The 14,416-nt window shown below is 44.5% G+C and overlaps 1 protein-coding gene across 1 annotated transcript in view; it reads left to right on the top strand.

Annotated features, from left to right (window-relative positions):
- CUNH15orf61 (chromosome unknown C15orf61 homolog) overlaps window positions 1-7,513 on the top strand; it is a 9,123-nt gene extending 1,610 nt beyond the window's left edge. Inside the window, exons 2-5 of the mRNA XM_019503806.1 lie at window positions 6-237; window positions 2,914-3,068; window positions 3,213-5,658; window positions 5,878-7,513. Of these exons, the coding sequence (XP_019359351.1) occupies window positions 6-237; window positions 2,914-3,041 (360 nt within the window). The 3' untranslated portion in view covers window positions 3,042-3,068; window positions 3,213-5,658; window positions 5,878-7,513. The remainder of the gene's footprint in view (window positions 1-5; window positions 238-2,913; window positions 3,069-3,212; window positions 5,659-5,877) is intronic.
- The last annotated feature ends 6,903 nt before the right edge of the window (window positions 7,514-14,416 follow it).

Genomic DNA, 14,416 nt, shown 5'->3' with positions numbered 1-14,416 from the left:
GCCAGCACCTGGCACAGCGCGGCCTGCCGCCCTGGACCTCGTTCTGCGTCAAGTACAGCGCCGTGCGCAACGACCAGTTCGGCCGCTCCCACTTCAACTGGGCCGTGCGCGGCACCAACTACCGCGTGCTGCGCACCGGCTGCTTCCCCTTCGTCAAGTACCACTGCTCCCGCGGGCCGCCGCTGCCCCTGGCCCGCCTTGACGCCGCCTTCGCCGCCATCAAGCTCATCAACGCCGGTGAGGGCCGGGCCCGCCCTCCCCTCCCCTCCTCCGGCCGGGGCGGGAGCCGGCAGCAGGCGCGGGGGGGGCAGTAACAGCGGTGACGGGGGCGGGGGCAGTAGTGGCAGCAATACTCGTGGTAGTTGTCATAGTGACAGCAGTTGTGGTAACAGGGATAGTGGCAGTAGTCATAGCGGATCGTGACAGTGGCCCTGGTGGCAGTGGCAATCATGATGCCAGTGGGGATCATAACAATGGCAGTAATAATGGAGACAGGGCTAATAGTGGCAGCAATACTGATAATAGTAATAGTGGCTGTAATAATAGTGACTAGTGGCAGTAATCGTGACAGTAGCAGTGCCCACAGTGATAATAGTGGTAGTAATAATGGTGGCAGTAATAAACAGTAATGGTGGCAGTAGTGACAGAAGGAATAGTGGCTGTAATAATAGTGACTAGTGGCAGTAATCATGACGATAATAATAGTGACAGTGCTGGCAGTAATAATAGTGGTAGTAATAATAGTGACAGTAGTGGCAGTAATAGTAAGGACTAGTAATACAGTAATTGTGATAGTGACAGTAATAACTGCAATAGTGGCAGTAACAGTGCAAGTAGTAGTAGCGGCAGTAATCATGACAGTGGCAGTCAGCAGTAGTGACAGTAGTGGCAGTAATCGTGACAGTGGCAGTCACAGCAGTAGTGACAGTAGTAATAGTGGCAGTGGTAACAGTGGCAGTAATCATGGGCCAGTGCCGGGGGGTGTGGAAACCCCCACGCATTTGTTCACAAGCACAGTTGGGAAACCCTTTAAAGCCGCAGCGTAGCTGCCAGGGGAGAGCGGTGGGGCAGCCGGGAGGGTCCAGGAGTTCTGCAAGAGGCAACGCGCTCTCTTGCTGGATGGGCTGTGTGGTTGGGGTGAAGCTAGACTTCAGTGCAAGGAGTTCTTGGTCAGGTCTGGGACAAGTCTGATAATGTGTGGGATAATCTTAGTGTACTGCGCAGGTAGGACTGTTCATGGGTGGTTAATAGCAGTTATAATGAAGGTTACAGGTCTTTTGTGTTAACGCAGATTGCTGGGACTTGGACTTTGACACTTAATTGTTTGATTTAGACCACAACAATGACTTCCCACTTAGTAAGATTTGCAAGGAGGTAATTTTTGGTTTAAACCAGGTGGCACCTCTGATCCTGACCTGTCTATTGAGACAGCATCTATCGATATCGATATCTTCCTGCTGCTGCTGTGTCCTTTAAGACATAGCCTTATTTCTGTTTGCACAATGTTAAATCTCCTATATAGGCCCTCATTTTTTATAGATTTCATACATTTTAGGGTCGGAAGGGACCCTATTAGATCATCACGTCCGACCTTCTGCCCTGGGCAGGAAAGAGTACTGGGGTCAGATGACCCCAGGCAGGTGTCTGTCCAATTTCCTCTTAACTACCTCCAAGGAAGGGGACAGCGCCTCCTCCCTTGGAGCCCATTCCGTATTTTGGCAACCCTCACTGTAAAGAATTTTTTCCTGATGTCCAGTCTGAATTTGCTCTCCTTCAGTTTATGGCCATTGTTTCTAGTTACCCCGACAGGCACCAAACAGAGTATCCCCTGTTTCCTGCTGTCCCCCCCAGTGAGTTTGTTAGGCGGCCACAAGATCACCTCTTAGCCTTCTGTTGCAGAGACTGAAGAGATTCAGGTCCCTCAATCGGTCCTCATAGGGTTTTTTCTGTAGGCGTTTAACCAGATGGGTGGCCTTCCTCTGAACCCTTTCCAGGTTATCCACATCTCTCCTGAAGTGCAGCACCCAAACCTGGATGCAGTACTCTAGCTGCAGCCTGACCAATGCTGTATAGAGGGGAAGTATCACTTCCCTAGACCTATGTACCTACTTATGCAAGAAAGAGAGCAGTTAGCTTTACTTTTTACCTCGTCACACTGGTGACTCATGTTCATTTTGGAGTCGACTACAACTGTGAGGTACGTTTCTGCAGTTGGTCTTATTAGAGTGGTACCTCCCAGCCTGTAGGGGTGTGGATGATTCTTCCTCCCTAGGTGCAACACATGACACGATCTTTGTTAAACTGCATCCTATTCTGTTCCACCCACTTCCCCAGCCTGTCCAAATCCCACCTGGATTTGCTCCCTGCCCTCTAGTTTGTTCACCTCCCCCCCCACAGTTTGGTGTCATCTGCAGACTTGGACAGGGTGCTTTCTACTCTCTTGTCCAAATTGCTGATGAAGATATTGAACAGTACTGGTCCCAGAACAGAGCCTCGGAGGACTCCATTGCCCACATTTCTCCAGGTAGAAACCTCTTAATTAGTAATTACATAATCTCCACTTCTCTGGCCCTTCTGATACAAGACAAATACCTCCTATAACTTTTTTTTTTTTTTTAAAGCACCTGTTATAAGGATCATCGTTCAGACAACTGCTCACCTTTTCGGAGAACCAGGTTCAGAAATGTACTGAAGTACACCTGGTTACAGGCGGTCCTGTTGAAGTCACCAGGACTATGCATGTGCTAGCAGCTCACCATTGTTCTGACTTTGTTGCTTTCCACTCTTTACATTTGAATTTAAACCAAGTCTTAAAAGGCACTAACTGTATTAGCTTTTCCCTTCATAGCCTCTGTGTTGGTGTGAATTTTCTTGACAACTTTGCAGTGTTTGACAACTTTTTCTTTCTCATAGGTATCCCAACCTTATTATATGGAATTATCTCCTGGTTCTTTGCCAATGTCACAGAAACTGTTCACACAAGCTGTGGCCCAGTGACTATCTATTTTCTAAATAAAGAAGATAAAGGTGCCCTGTACTGAAATTATGTATTCAGTTGCTTCTCATTGGTGGGTTTTCACATTGCTTTATTATTGTTGTTTTTAATGTTTGCTTTGTTTAAAATATGAAGAAAGCAACAGTCTGGTTTCAGTGCATTGTTTTCAGACTTTCTCAATGTACTTTGTTCAGCTACAATTTTCTTATTTGGGCAGAGGGAAGAAGTGAATGTTAGAGTCAGTGAAGATGAAGAAATCAACAGCTTTGGAAAATGAATTGATTCTACTGTCCTCAGAGGTGTTAGCTGTCCAATCAATGACTGAAATACTTATTATTGGGAATGAGCTACTGATGGTTTTTTTTTCTTGTTGATATACATTTGGCCATGATTATAATTGAAATATATCTTTAAGCAAGCAAATTCTCTAAAAATGTTGCACATAATTATAAATTACTTGGATTTTGGATTCTATGTATACAGTGGATTCTTTCAGATTGTGATTATCCTTGCAGCTACTCACAGTCTGAAAGAGTCTATTATTATACCAACCTGTTTTATACAAATGTGGTGAAATGCTCAGTTAAGCACCCATCCCAAAATTAAAATCCACATGAACAGAATATCATCTGTGTGCATCTAAACACTCTCATTCTGAACACATTTTAAAAACTAATTAGCAGTTGCTTCCATCTTTGTCTTTTGGTCCTTGAACTCAGGGGTCTGTGTTTCTTTTGTTACATTTAGTTTTATCCCTAACATGTCCAACAGTCTAAAAGATGCAGTTCCCTACTCTTCTTTACAGATTATTGATACTGGTAACCACTGAAAAAAACTGTCATTCTTCTAAGGTCATGGGACACAGAGAAAACTAAATATTTTCACCTATTATTAATATTCCTAGATGTTAGTATTCCTAGATGATGGGAGATTAAAAGAGTACTTAAATTCAAAACTGGGTGAAGAGATGGTTTAGTGGGAGCCAGCCAAACTAATCAAGAGTCTGAGTGCCAAAATGTTCCTAGTCAGCCCCCAAAAGAGAGGTTTATTTATTTGACGTGGTTGTTTTTAGTGTTTGGGATTACTTTTTGGTGTTAGTAATGACGGACTTGTAAACTTAGTGGCCTAAGCCACTTTTCACCTCTTGCACAGAAAGGATGTGCAACACTTACAGCCACTCAAAGCTGGAGGCAGAATTGTCACTCTTCCGGAAAGGTAGTGATCACTACTAGTAGAGAAAAGCCAAGAAAGTGCTCAGAAAAAGATTGACACTGAAAAAGTATGGTAAAACAATACAGTAAAGAAAGGGAGCTGCGGGGGAGAGAGTCATTAATTTTGGTATAAATGACATTGTGCTGGTCAGGGGAATCTCAGGTGCTTTTAAAAAACAAAACAAAGGTAAGCTCGTTTGCACCTGGGAGGAGGGAAGATAATTGAAAGGTGTTCTTAAAGATGGTATCTAGGTTATACCTCTGTGTAGCTAGTTATATAGCAAGTTTCTGAACTATCCAAATAGTTTAGGGAGAGCAGAGATCTAGATGTGAATCTTTCAAGTCTTGTGTGTCATTTGAATGATGGAAATAATACAGTCCAAGTAGAGTTATTTGAGGATGAACAGAGACACTTTGTTGCATAACAGCTGTCTAACAGGTGTAAGAGACATTTGTATGCTGTGAACGGTTTTGTTTTAATGTATTGTTCAGCAAGTAATGTCTTTTGTATTGAAAATAAATGTGCAAAAGACTTAAAATACAATCACTGGTATGAAGCTTGGTTTACACAAGAGTGTTTTGTGGATAGAAATAAAGTTCTGTCAACAAAACCTTGTGTTCATCTACCTATGTAATGCCTGAAGGCTAACAAAAACCTAGGTTTGTGTTGGCTAAGACATACCACCTCCCTTAGTGACACAATGATCATGTCCTTATAAACCAAACAAATAAGGACATTCTTTGGCTCAGTTAGTGCAGGAAGACTGCTGCAGCTAACATGTGATGCCACCTGTTCTGGTCATGGTTATTGTCAGTGTGGGTATAATTATTGTCCAAATTCAAGCTGGAAATCGTGGCCCACTCCCCTTCTCACACTGCTCCTAATCTCCCTTCTGTCTTGGGAAAACCTCTTTCCTTGTCCTGCCACCTGTGTAAGTGGAAAGGTATGGCTTGCCACAGAGGAATGCACTCTGAAATCCTGTCCTTCTGATTAGAGCAAGGAGGAAGTGCTGGTCCTCTTCAGCCGTTGGGGAGATGCAGATATTCAGTATCAGCTCCACCAGAATTGCGGGAAGAGTCATTTACAAGGGCAGAGCATAGCAACGAGTTCAAGTGGGCTCCCTGCCAGCTCTACCACAGGGTTAACATGTGGAACAACAAAATGGGAGCTGCTTCATTGATGTGCCCCTTTTTGTTGAGAGCCTCACACCATTTTTTGGCAGGGAATGAGCCATGACACTGACTGTGGATATCCTGCAGGATCTTGAGGACAGAACCTCCAAAGCAATGAGGCGGACACTGATACCTTGGACAAGCAGGAGGGAGATTGCCAAGGCAGATCATAACTCATTGTGCCCTGCTCTGCTTTGGACCAGGTGTTCCATATGCAGGCCAACCAAAGGCAGAACCAGTCCCAAAGAACAGAATGCAGCAAGGAAGAAGACAGCGTTGGTAAACGTGACTTTTTTTTTCCTTTCCATCCCAGTACACACTTCCTCTCCTGGAACATCCCCCTCCCAGACCAGTTCTGAAATAGCATCCTGTCCCACGTGCATAAAACACAAGGAATGGTGGTTCACAGGAATTTTTTTTCAGTAAGTTTTTATGGTTACTTTTCCATTTATGTTACCATTATAAATATAACAAGCTCCATATCTTTCCTTTTATCAGTGTTCTTGGCTAGGCTGGTCATATGAGGCACATCTTTAACATTAGTGGCAAGGCCAACACTAATGAGGAAATGAAAAAGATGCTCCAGGGAGGACATATTCCTAGGGTATTAAAATACACAGACATGGACAAGAAGCAGCTGAATAAGGGGCTCTCTAGGACCATGAATGGACAGTAAGTAGAGGAAGATGCTGTAAGAAATGGGCAGCCATCAGATACAGCACATTGCACCCCTCTCCCCTTTTTAACCCACGGAAAATGCCATCTACAAAGAGTCTTGCACACTACCTATGCCATGACATAGATATAACTACTGCCCCCCAAGCATCCTCTCAGCATCAACAGAACTGCAAGAAAATTACAGCTTCCCAGAGCTCAAAGGCTAGCCTATGTGCTTACAAGCACTTGAACTTTCTTCTTCAGGACTTCGCATATCCTGATGTGAAATGCTTATGTTGCCTTTTCTGGCTGATTACTCATGAGTTGACTTGATCCGTCTGTTTTCATGAATGTATACATTGCGCTACACTTTGTTTCACCCCAAATAAAATCTTTTCTATTGAATACTGTTCTGTTCTCCGTGTTAAAAAATTCATGGTTGCCTATAGGGCACAGACAAAAAAAAAAAAAAAAAAAAAAAAAAAATCACATAATGTAGTGATGTGCTTTTTTTGAGACTTGGCCAAATTATTACCTCATGTCTGAATGTCTAGACTACAAGCTGTTCATCTAACCTTGTATGTAAAATTTCCATGTGTCCATAGGCAGAACAGATTTGATCATATTAAAGAACAATTCAGCATCCCTAGTGATGGTGGAGAAAGAAAACACATGGGACTAGACATTCAAAAATTGTCATGCGAATTGGAGATGGGACAAAGCAGAGGAAAAGTGTATGGAAAATGCACCCCAAACACCTACATACACCTGCATTTTCTTTAGTGCAGCATCAGCATCCATAAATGTGCCACTCAGGTTCCAAAATGCATTGCAGGGGAGAATGCTGCCACTGGCGTATGTGCCCACAGTGTGCTTCACCTATAGCTGACACAGCTGTTGGTGGCAAGAGTACACAGCACTCGCACAATCAGTAGCCTGCTTGCACACACTGGTGCCTCGGGACAGTTGACTGCTGTAAGCCAAGAGGACTTTTCTTTGTAGGTGAAGCCTGCCATGTGAGATGATGTACAATGAAACCTAAATATTGTTGAGCATGGTTTGCAAATATTAAACTGTTTCATGCTGTCTAAAAGTTAGTGTTCTTGCTTGTCTAAAAGCGACACTAAATAAAACTTTAATCAAAGAAGCACTTACACGAGTATATTTAGTACTAAGGAATATTCTTGACACAAGTTAAATAAATAGCTTTCCCAGAAGAGGAGATGGTGTTACATTAAGCTTCATTAATAATAAAACTGGCTATTAGCATTTCGCTAGAATGGCTAGAACTGATTTCCTCTGTAATGGGCAAAGTTAAATAACTACAGCTCATAAGTTTAAAGTCAAATACTGCTCATTCATTGCTACTGATCTTGTCAATATTTTTCTGTAAAGGTTTGGTCTCAACACAAGGCTGATAAAATGGTTTTTAATTACCAGACTATAAATACAGCGTTTCATTGGAGTTGCACCTCCACTCACTGCAGCTTGTTTGATTTCTGATAATGTGTACTGCTGACTTTGCTTACCTGTTTTTCAATAAATGCAGGCAACGTGACTCCTTGTCCATATAGAGATGGGCAAGTCTCCTTAGAGAACGTCTTTGACAAACTACTGTATTGATCACTGCAATTCTGTGCTGCTTGCAGCATTAAATAGAGACTTGATTTCTTGTTCAATGCTCTCACTGTGTAACAATTAAGCAAATGTAATATTTTCTTGTATTACATGAAAATCAATAGACCTCTTGCTCTTGCGGAGTTGATCATGCTAAAGGATGAACTGGAAGATGGCTGAGGGCAGAGTTCAAATATAACATCATTCATTGGATTCATTAAGACTTGTGTGCGACCCATTGGAACACTTAAAGAAAAATACACCATTCATAAAGGATTATGTTTTCGCGTACACAAATGCTGAATATAATTATTGAGTTACAGCTAATCACTTTTTTGGAGAACAGAAATCTCACTTGGCTTCAACCAAAAGGGCTCACTTTGGCTTTCGTTCTATTTGAGGGTTTTTTCGTTTGGTTCCTGACTAAGATCTATTCTTTAGTCGTGTACTGAGTTCAAAATGAAAAGGGTTGAAGGGCAAGATGCATCCCAGGTGTACTCTTTGCCTAGAAAATCTTGGGATATGCTTCCAAGCCCACAGATAAATCTCTGAAGCCTTGTCTGTGAAGGCAGTATTTGCAACACCTAGAAACTGCATGTAAGGATGGATGGGTAATGCTGAGATTCATAACACCTCAGTGAAAATCTCTGCATTGGGAACTTTTTTCCTCCTGTCACCATAATCCCTGGCTCTTCTTGCCTCTGTCAGCTCCCAGATAAACTCTGCCGAGAGAACCAGAGAGGTCCATGTTACTGCTGTTCTAGGTGCCTGAGACCGGAGTCCCTTCTTGGTTCTTTCATACAAAGGACGTTAGGAATTAGATTCTGATGAGTGCATCACCTAAAAGTGGGGGGATAAATGAGTTCCTAGATACCACAGCCTGCCTACTATTCTTGTCCGTCCTGGGAAAATTCTGGGTGAGGAGGACAGACTGGAAGATGTGTAATATTGGCAGTGATGATGAACTCGTGAAATTGCTTGTGACAGACCCTACTGGGAGTATGCAGATAAGCTGCTTCCTGCTACACTGACTTTAGACTATCCAAAGAGATTGCAGTGACAGTGGGTTGTAGAAACTCTGCTTGGTTTTTGTTTTCCTTGTCAATCTGTATGGCCATTTTAGGTCTCAGGTCTCAACACGTTGCATCAAGTTAAAAAGAGAGGGGAACTTCTCCTGGAGCAGATGCCATGCAGCAATTGTCTGTGCGCCTTTTTTTTGTAACAAGCGAAAGCTAAAGCAGGGAAGCTGCCCTCATTTCACTGAGGGCTCAGCTACTATGCTTTAGCCTTCATTTATTGTGCAAGATTATCATTTACAGTTAGCACAGTGTAAGTAGTTCACCCCCTTTTAGCTCATTATTTGTTTTTCCTGTACCCTAAGACCATCCAAATATCTCCAAACCTTCCTCTCTGCCTCCTTACAATTGGTGAGCATCTCTTGTGTTGGATCCATTCTGTGGCTCTTAATTTTAGGTAGAGTAAAATCTCAGGATGCTTTACAGTTTCTTGATATCTTCTTTGTGCTGGAAACGGCATGAAAAAGGAGGTGGGGTAGCCCGAAGTTCCAGAAAATAGGCAACCTGCACCCTCTTCAGGACTCACGGTAAGATCCACGTGTAGGAGAAATGGGAATACTGAGTCTTTTTGATGTTATGGTGCATGAGCCAGCGCTCACTGAAATCACCCAGGTCTTTCTGTTGACTTCAGTGGGCTTTAGTTTAGGTCCAAAGGAGTTGGAGGGTGGTGGCTTGGCCCGATTAAGTTCAGGCGATGGATATGGCTGCTCTGTGCCTTTCTTCCTAGAGGTTGGTGTTGGGCACCTGCACATTGTTCCTAAGAGTGATCTTATGTTGGGCACCAAAGGGTCTTACATTCTGCTTTGTCTCCTTCTCAATGTTTCTATGAGCTATTGGGAGGATTGGTGAGGGCATGTGCTGCAGAGCTTTGAGTACACGCTGATGACAAGTACTGTATTTCATCCAATCCAGAAAATCCTGTCAAATGCCCTACCTCAGGTCTGGAGTATGGATGAGAGCTGGCTGGCTGAAACCCAATCCAGATAAGACTGAGGTGATCTTGATAAATTGGGGAAGTACCCATAAAATGTGAGTATTAAATCAGACTCTTAATAAGAATGCCTGCCATTAAATAAACACAGTTTAGAGTCTATCTGTATTAAGAGTCTCCTAAACTGCAGTTAGATGTCATGTTTAGAAAGCACTTTTTAGGGAGACTTTGCTGTTTGGCTAGGAGAGTGCATATTATTTTCATGTGGATCTAGCTGGGTTTGGACTGCATTCATCTTTGGTTAGTTACTTGACAATTTGGGAGCAGTAAGTATTCATTATGTGTACCATTACACCTAGGACTGTTTTAGACGTAACTGTATTCCGTTTGATGGACTTTTTAAATACTTGCATATATGAGCATCTGTCAATACTTTGTCACAGATTATTGAAATCCAAAATGACCTTTCAACTTTTTGTTGACATGATCTACTCTGTTTTCCATCTGAAACAAAATCTGGTCTGCTTTGTAATGCTTGCTTTAATTATCTCTTCACTGTATACAAGGATGATGTTTAAATGAATGAGAGATGACACAAAAAGGCAAGGAGCTTTGTTTCACCTCAGTTAACAATCACTTCAGATACCTGAAACCTTACTCTAAACCCAGTGGATCAGGTAGCTACTTTCTGTAGCACTCTCCTTTTAAACAATAATGACTACTGGGGGCATCTTAACCTAAACAAGTGCTTAGCATTACATCTTACCTGGGTCAACAGTTTTGGGTATCAGAGTTAAACTGTGTTACTGTAAATTAATGGAAAATGTAACTGCACTTTGCTGAAAGATCAATGTCCAATAAAGGCTGCACAATCAAATCTTGTTGCAATGATTGAGGCCCTTAATTGCCTTTCAAAGATAAGGTGGTAATCAACATAGGTTTAACTGATCTTTTTTACTAGTTCAATTACCTGCTAATGACCAGTGCCAAGTCAGAATCTTTAACTACTTATACTTATTAAATCTTACATTAGTAATGAAAAATTACTTAAGCCATACAATCAATAAAAAAAACAAGTCTTAATTACTATATTTCACTTTTATACCTTTTTGTGTGTCTGATAAATTTGATTCAATAGAGATTTCCCAATAGTAAGAGGTAGTATTAACAGAAATTATATCCCCTGGAGTTTTGTGTACTCACCTGAAGTCTTAGATGTTTTTGTATTTGTTTTAATAGAAAATTCTTGGCTAAGTATCCACTAATGCAAACCTCTAATGTCCTAGGCATTTAACTGTATATAAAAATCAGTTTTTGCCTCAGATGGCAGTTCTTTTTGTTATTAGAACTAAAACTATCTGTAACCTGCAGACTTTGTTAAATGTGCCATCAACTTGAAATGCATTTTTTTTCTGCAACACAGATTTTTTAACACTAAATTTTGGTACTGCACCTATTCCTAAGCCTCTCTGCCTACTGTTATGGATTAATAATCACCTGTCCGCATTCTTAAAAATATTTTACTCTTCCCCTCTGGCTGTACCGTGATTTTAGCAAGGCTTTTGGTACGGTCTCCCACAACATTCTTGCAGGCAAGATAAGGAAGTATGGGCTCGATGATTGGACTGTAAGGTAGATAGAAAACTGGCTGGAGCATCAGGCTCAGAGGGTAGTAATCAATGGCTCAATGTCTAGTTGGCAGGGTGTATCAAGTGGAGTGCCCCAGGGGTCGGTGCTAGGGCCAGTTTTGTTTAATATCTTCATCAATGACCTAGAAGATGGCATAGAGCAAGTTTGCAGATGACACCAACCTGGGGGGAGTAGTAAATACTCTGGAGGGTAGGGCTAGGATTCAGTGACCTAGACACATTGGAGGATTGGGCCAAAAGAAATCTCATGAGGTTTAACAAGGACAAGTGCAAAGTCCTGCACTTAGCAGGGAACAATCCCCTGCACCAGTGCAGGTGGGGGTGACGGGCTGGGCAGCAGCTCTGCAGAAAAGGACCTGGGGGTGACAGGGGACAAGAAGCTGAACAGGAGCCAGCAGTGTGTCCTTGTTGCCAAGGCGGCGAACAGCATCCTGGGCTGCGTTGGGAGGAGCGCTGCCAGCAGATCGAGGGCAGTGATTCTTCCCCTCTATTCAGCACTAGGGAGGCCACATCTGGAGTCCTCAAAAAGATGTGGACTAGATGGAAAGAGTCCAGTGGAGGGCAACAAAAATGGTGAGGGGGCTGAGGCACAGGATTTATGACTTGGAAAGACTGAGGGAACTGGGTTTATTTATTCTAGAGAAGAGAAGACTGAGGGGGATTGAATAGCAACCTTCACCTCCCTGCAGGGGGACTGCAAAGAGGATGGAGCTGGGCTGTTCTCAGTGGGGGCAGATGGCAGGACAAGGAGCAATGGGCTCAAGTTGGAGCAGGAGAGGTTGAGGTTAGATATCAGGAAGAATTTTCTTGCTGGGAGGGTAGTAAAGCAATGAACAGGTTACCCAGAGAGGTGGTGGAGTCTCCATCCTTGGAGGTTTTGAAGACCCAGGTAGACAAAGCCTTGACTGGGATGATGTAGTTGGGGCTGATCCTGCCTTGAGGACTAGATGTGACCTCCTTAGGTCCCTTCCAACCCTCATTTTCTATGATTCTTAGAAAAATTGTTACCAAATGAGAGGGAAAACTGTGGGCCTAATCCAACACTCCTTGACTTCTTGAGGTTGCACCTGGTCTTTACTTACTATATTAAAAAAAAAAAAATTGTGGAATAAACTACTTGCAAAACACAAAGTGAATAAACTCAGAGGAGACATTTTTCTCTAATATGCAAGTATCATATTTTTGAGTGTTGTAACAACAGTAGGTAGAATGCTTTCCTGAAGTGATTTTAAAATCTCTACTTACCAGTTTTCATCACACATTTTATGTTAGCATGCACAGGAGTCTCACAGCAGTCTTGTGAAAGAGGGCCAATGCCACACCCAGTTTATCAATGTAGAAGTGAGACACAGGCTAGGCTAAAGGTGTGTCTACACTACAGGATAGACCCAGGCATGGGCTCCTGGGCATGTGAACCCAAGCTTGCAAAGGCCACCTTGAATGGCCAGAGCCTTGCAACTGGCATTTGTGTCCCCACATCTATGTTGGCACTGGAGGTGCCTGGAGGCATAGTCCAGCACTCTTAGCCTTAAGCCTAGCCACATTGGTTCACTGCATGATGGAAGAGAATTTGTCTGCCCTTATCGTACCCCTGTGAGGAAGTGCTTTTAGCACTTAGTACCCTTCATGGAGGCAGTTCTAGCTGTGCGTACTCCCTGCTGTGGCAGGATGGGGCCTGGGGTGCCGTGACCTCCCCTAGCGCCCCTACCTACCGTGCCAAATTGGGTCTTGAATGCACCCTGTATCTCGTCCGCCACGTCTTGTTGGTATATCATTAATGGGAGGCTGCCTTTCTGCCCTCCTTGGCACAATGCCTGCCTTGCTGTACCGGGCTCTGTTCAATTGTCCGACTGCATCCTCACAGGTGCCCCCTTCGCTTCTCTCGCGGCCCTCGCCGCACCAGGGCCTGTGCCTCACACTCCTGCCTGCAGCCGGGGCCTCTCGATGTATGCGCCCTCTCCCGGGGCCTCCCAATAGGCTTGCCCCCTTTTGGGGCTTCTCCTGCACAGACAGTGCCCCACTGGGGCCTGTCTCCCCACACTCACGTGCTCTTGCCTGCACTGGGGCCTGTCTCTTCGCGCTCACGCCTGCCTGCACTGGGGCCTGTCTCCGCGTGATCCCTGCAGTCAGGGCTCAGGTGGCCATAGCCATGCCTGGCCCCCAGATCCCTTCTTGGATCCTACGCCCGACTCAGGCTTCCCAGAATCGGGGCTCAGGCGGCCTCAGCCTCACCTGGCCCTCAGACCCTCTTTCTGGGCCCTACGCCCCACTGGGGCTTTTCCTCAATTGGGGCTCAGGCAGCCTTAGCCTTACCTGGCTCCCAGACCCCTTCTTGGGTCCTGTGCCCCACTGGGCTTCTCCCAATTGGGGCTCAGGCAGCCTTGGCCTTACCTGGCCCCCAGAGCCACCTCCTCGGGTCATACACCCCACTGGGGCATTTCACCTGCACCCACACTGGGCTCCTCCCAATATCACCCCCACTGGGGCCAGGACACCCCAAAACACAGCACCACTCTCCAGCACCCGAACTGCTGTGCCTTCTCTGGGCACCAGGAACCTCCTTTGAGGCCTCCTCCAACCCCTACAGCCTCATGCGATCCTCCAGTCTTAATCACAACCAAAACAGAAACACAAAGCCCCTCAGCTATAACATAAAACCTAAGCCAACCTGGCTATCCTTCATCTGTATCCCTGTCAGGGTTCTCTCCACCCTGTACCACCATGCCAACACTGCTTAAGCCATCCGGCTTCCTTACTGGGCCCACAGAGCTCTGCTAGCTCCAGCACACCTCCTGCTCTTGAGGCTGCCAGACAGGAACTGACTCTGGCCTGAGCCTTCTCTGTTTATATAGGCCAGGCCCTGCCCCCTCCTGGTCAGCTGACCCAATCAGTTGCCTTAGCAACCCCCCACCTGTGCTGCCCTGGTGAGTGGCAGCTGAGCCCATTTACTATTGTCCAGTAGCAGGCACCCTAGTGCCCTGCTACACCTGCCTTTTGCCATTTCAGCTGCATCCAGCCATTCACCATGTATCCAGTGCTCTTCGACGAGGTGTTCTTTCTTGGGGCTTCACTGCTGTTGCGGCAGGATATAGATAGAGCATATTGGT

The sequence above is a fragment of the Gavialis gangeticus genome, unplaced genomic scaffold (assembly GCF_001723915.1).
Source record: "Gavialis gangeticus isolate Ggan-Ray unplaced genomic scaffold, GavGan_comp1, whole genome shotgun sequence".
Classification (NCBI taxonomy): domain Eukaryota; kingdom Metazoa; phylum Chordata; order Crocodylia; family Gavialidae; genus Gavialis; species Gavialis gangeticus.
Note: the sequence above shows the minus strand (reverse complement) of the source record. Positions and strands in the feature narration are given on the sequence as shown.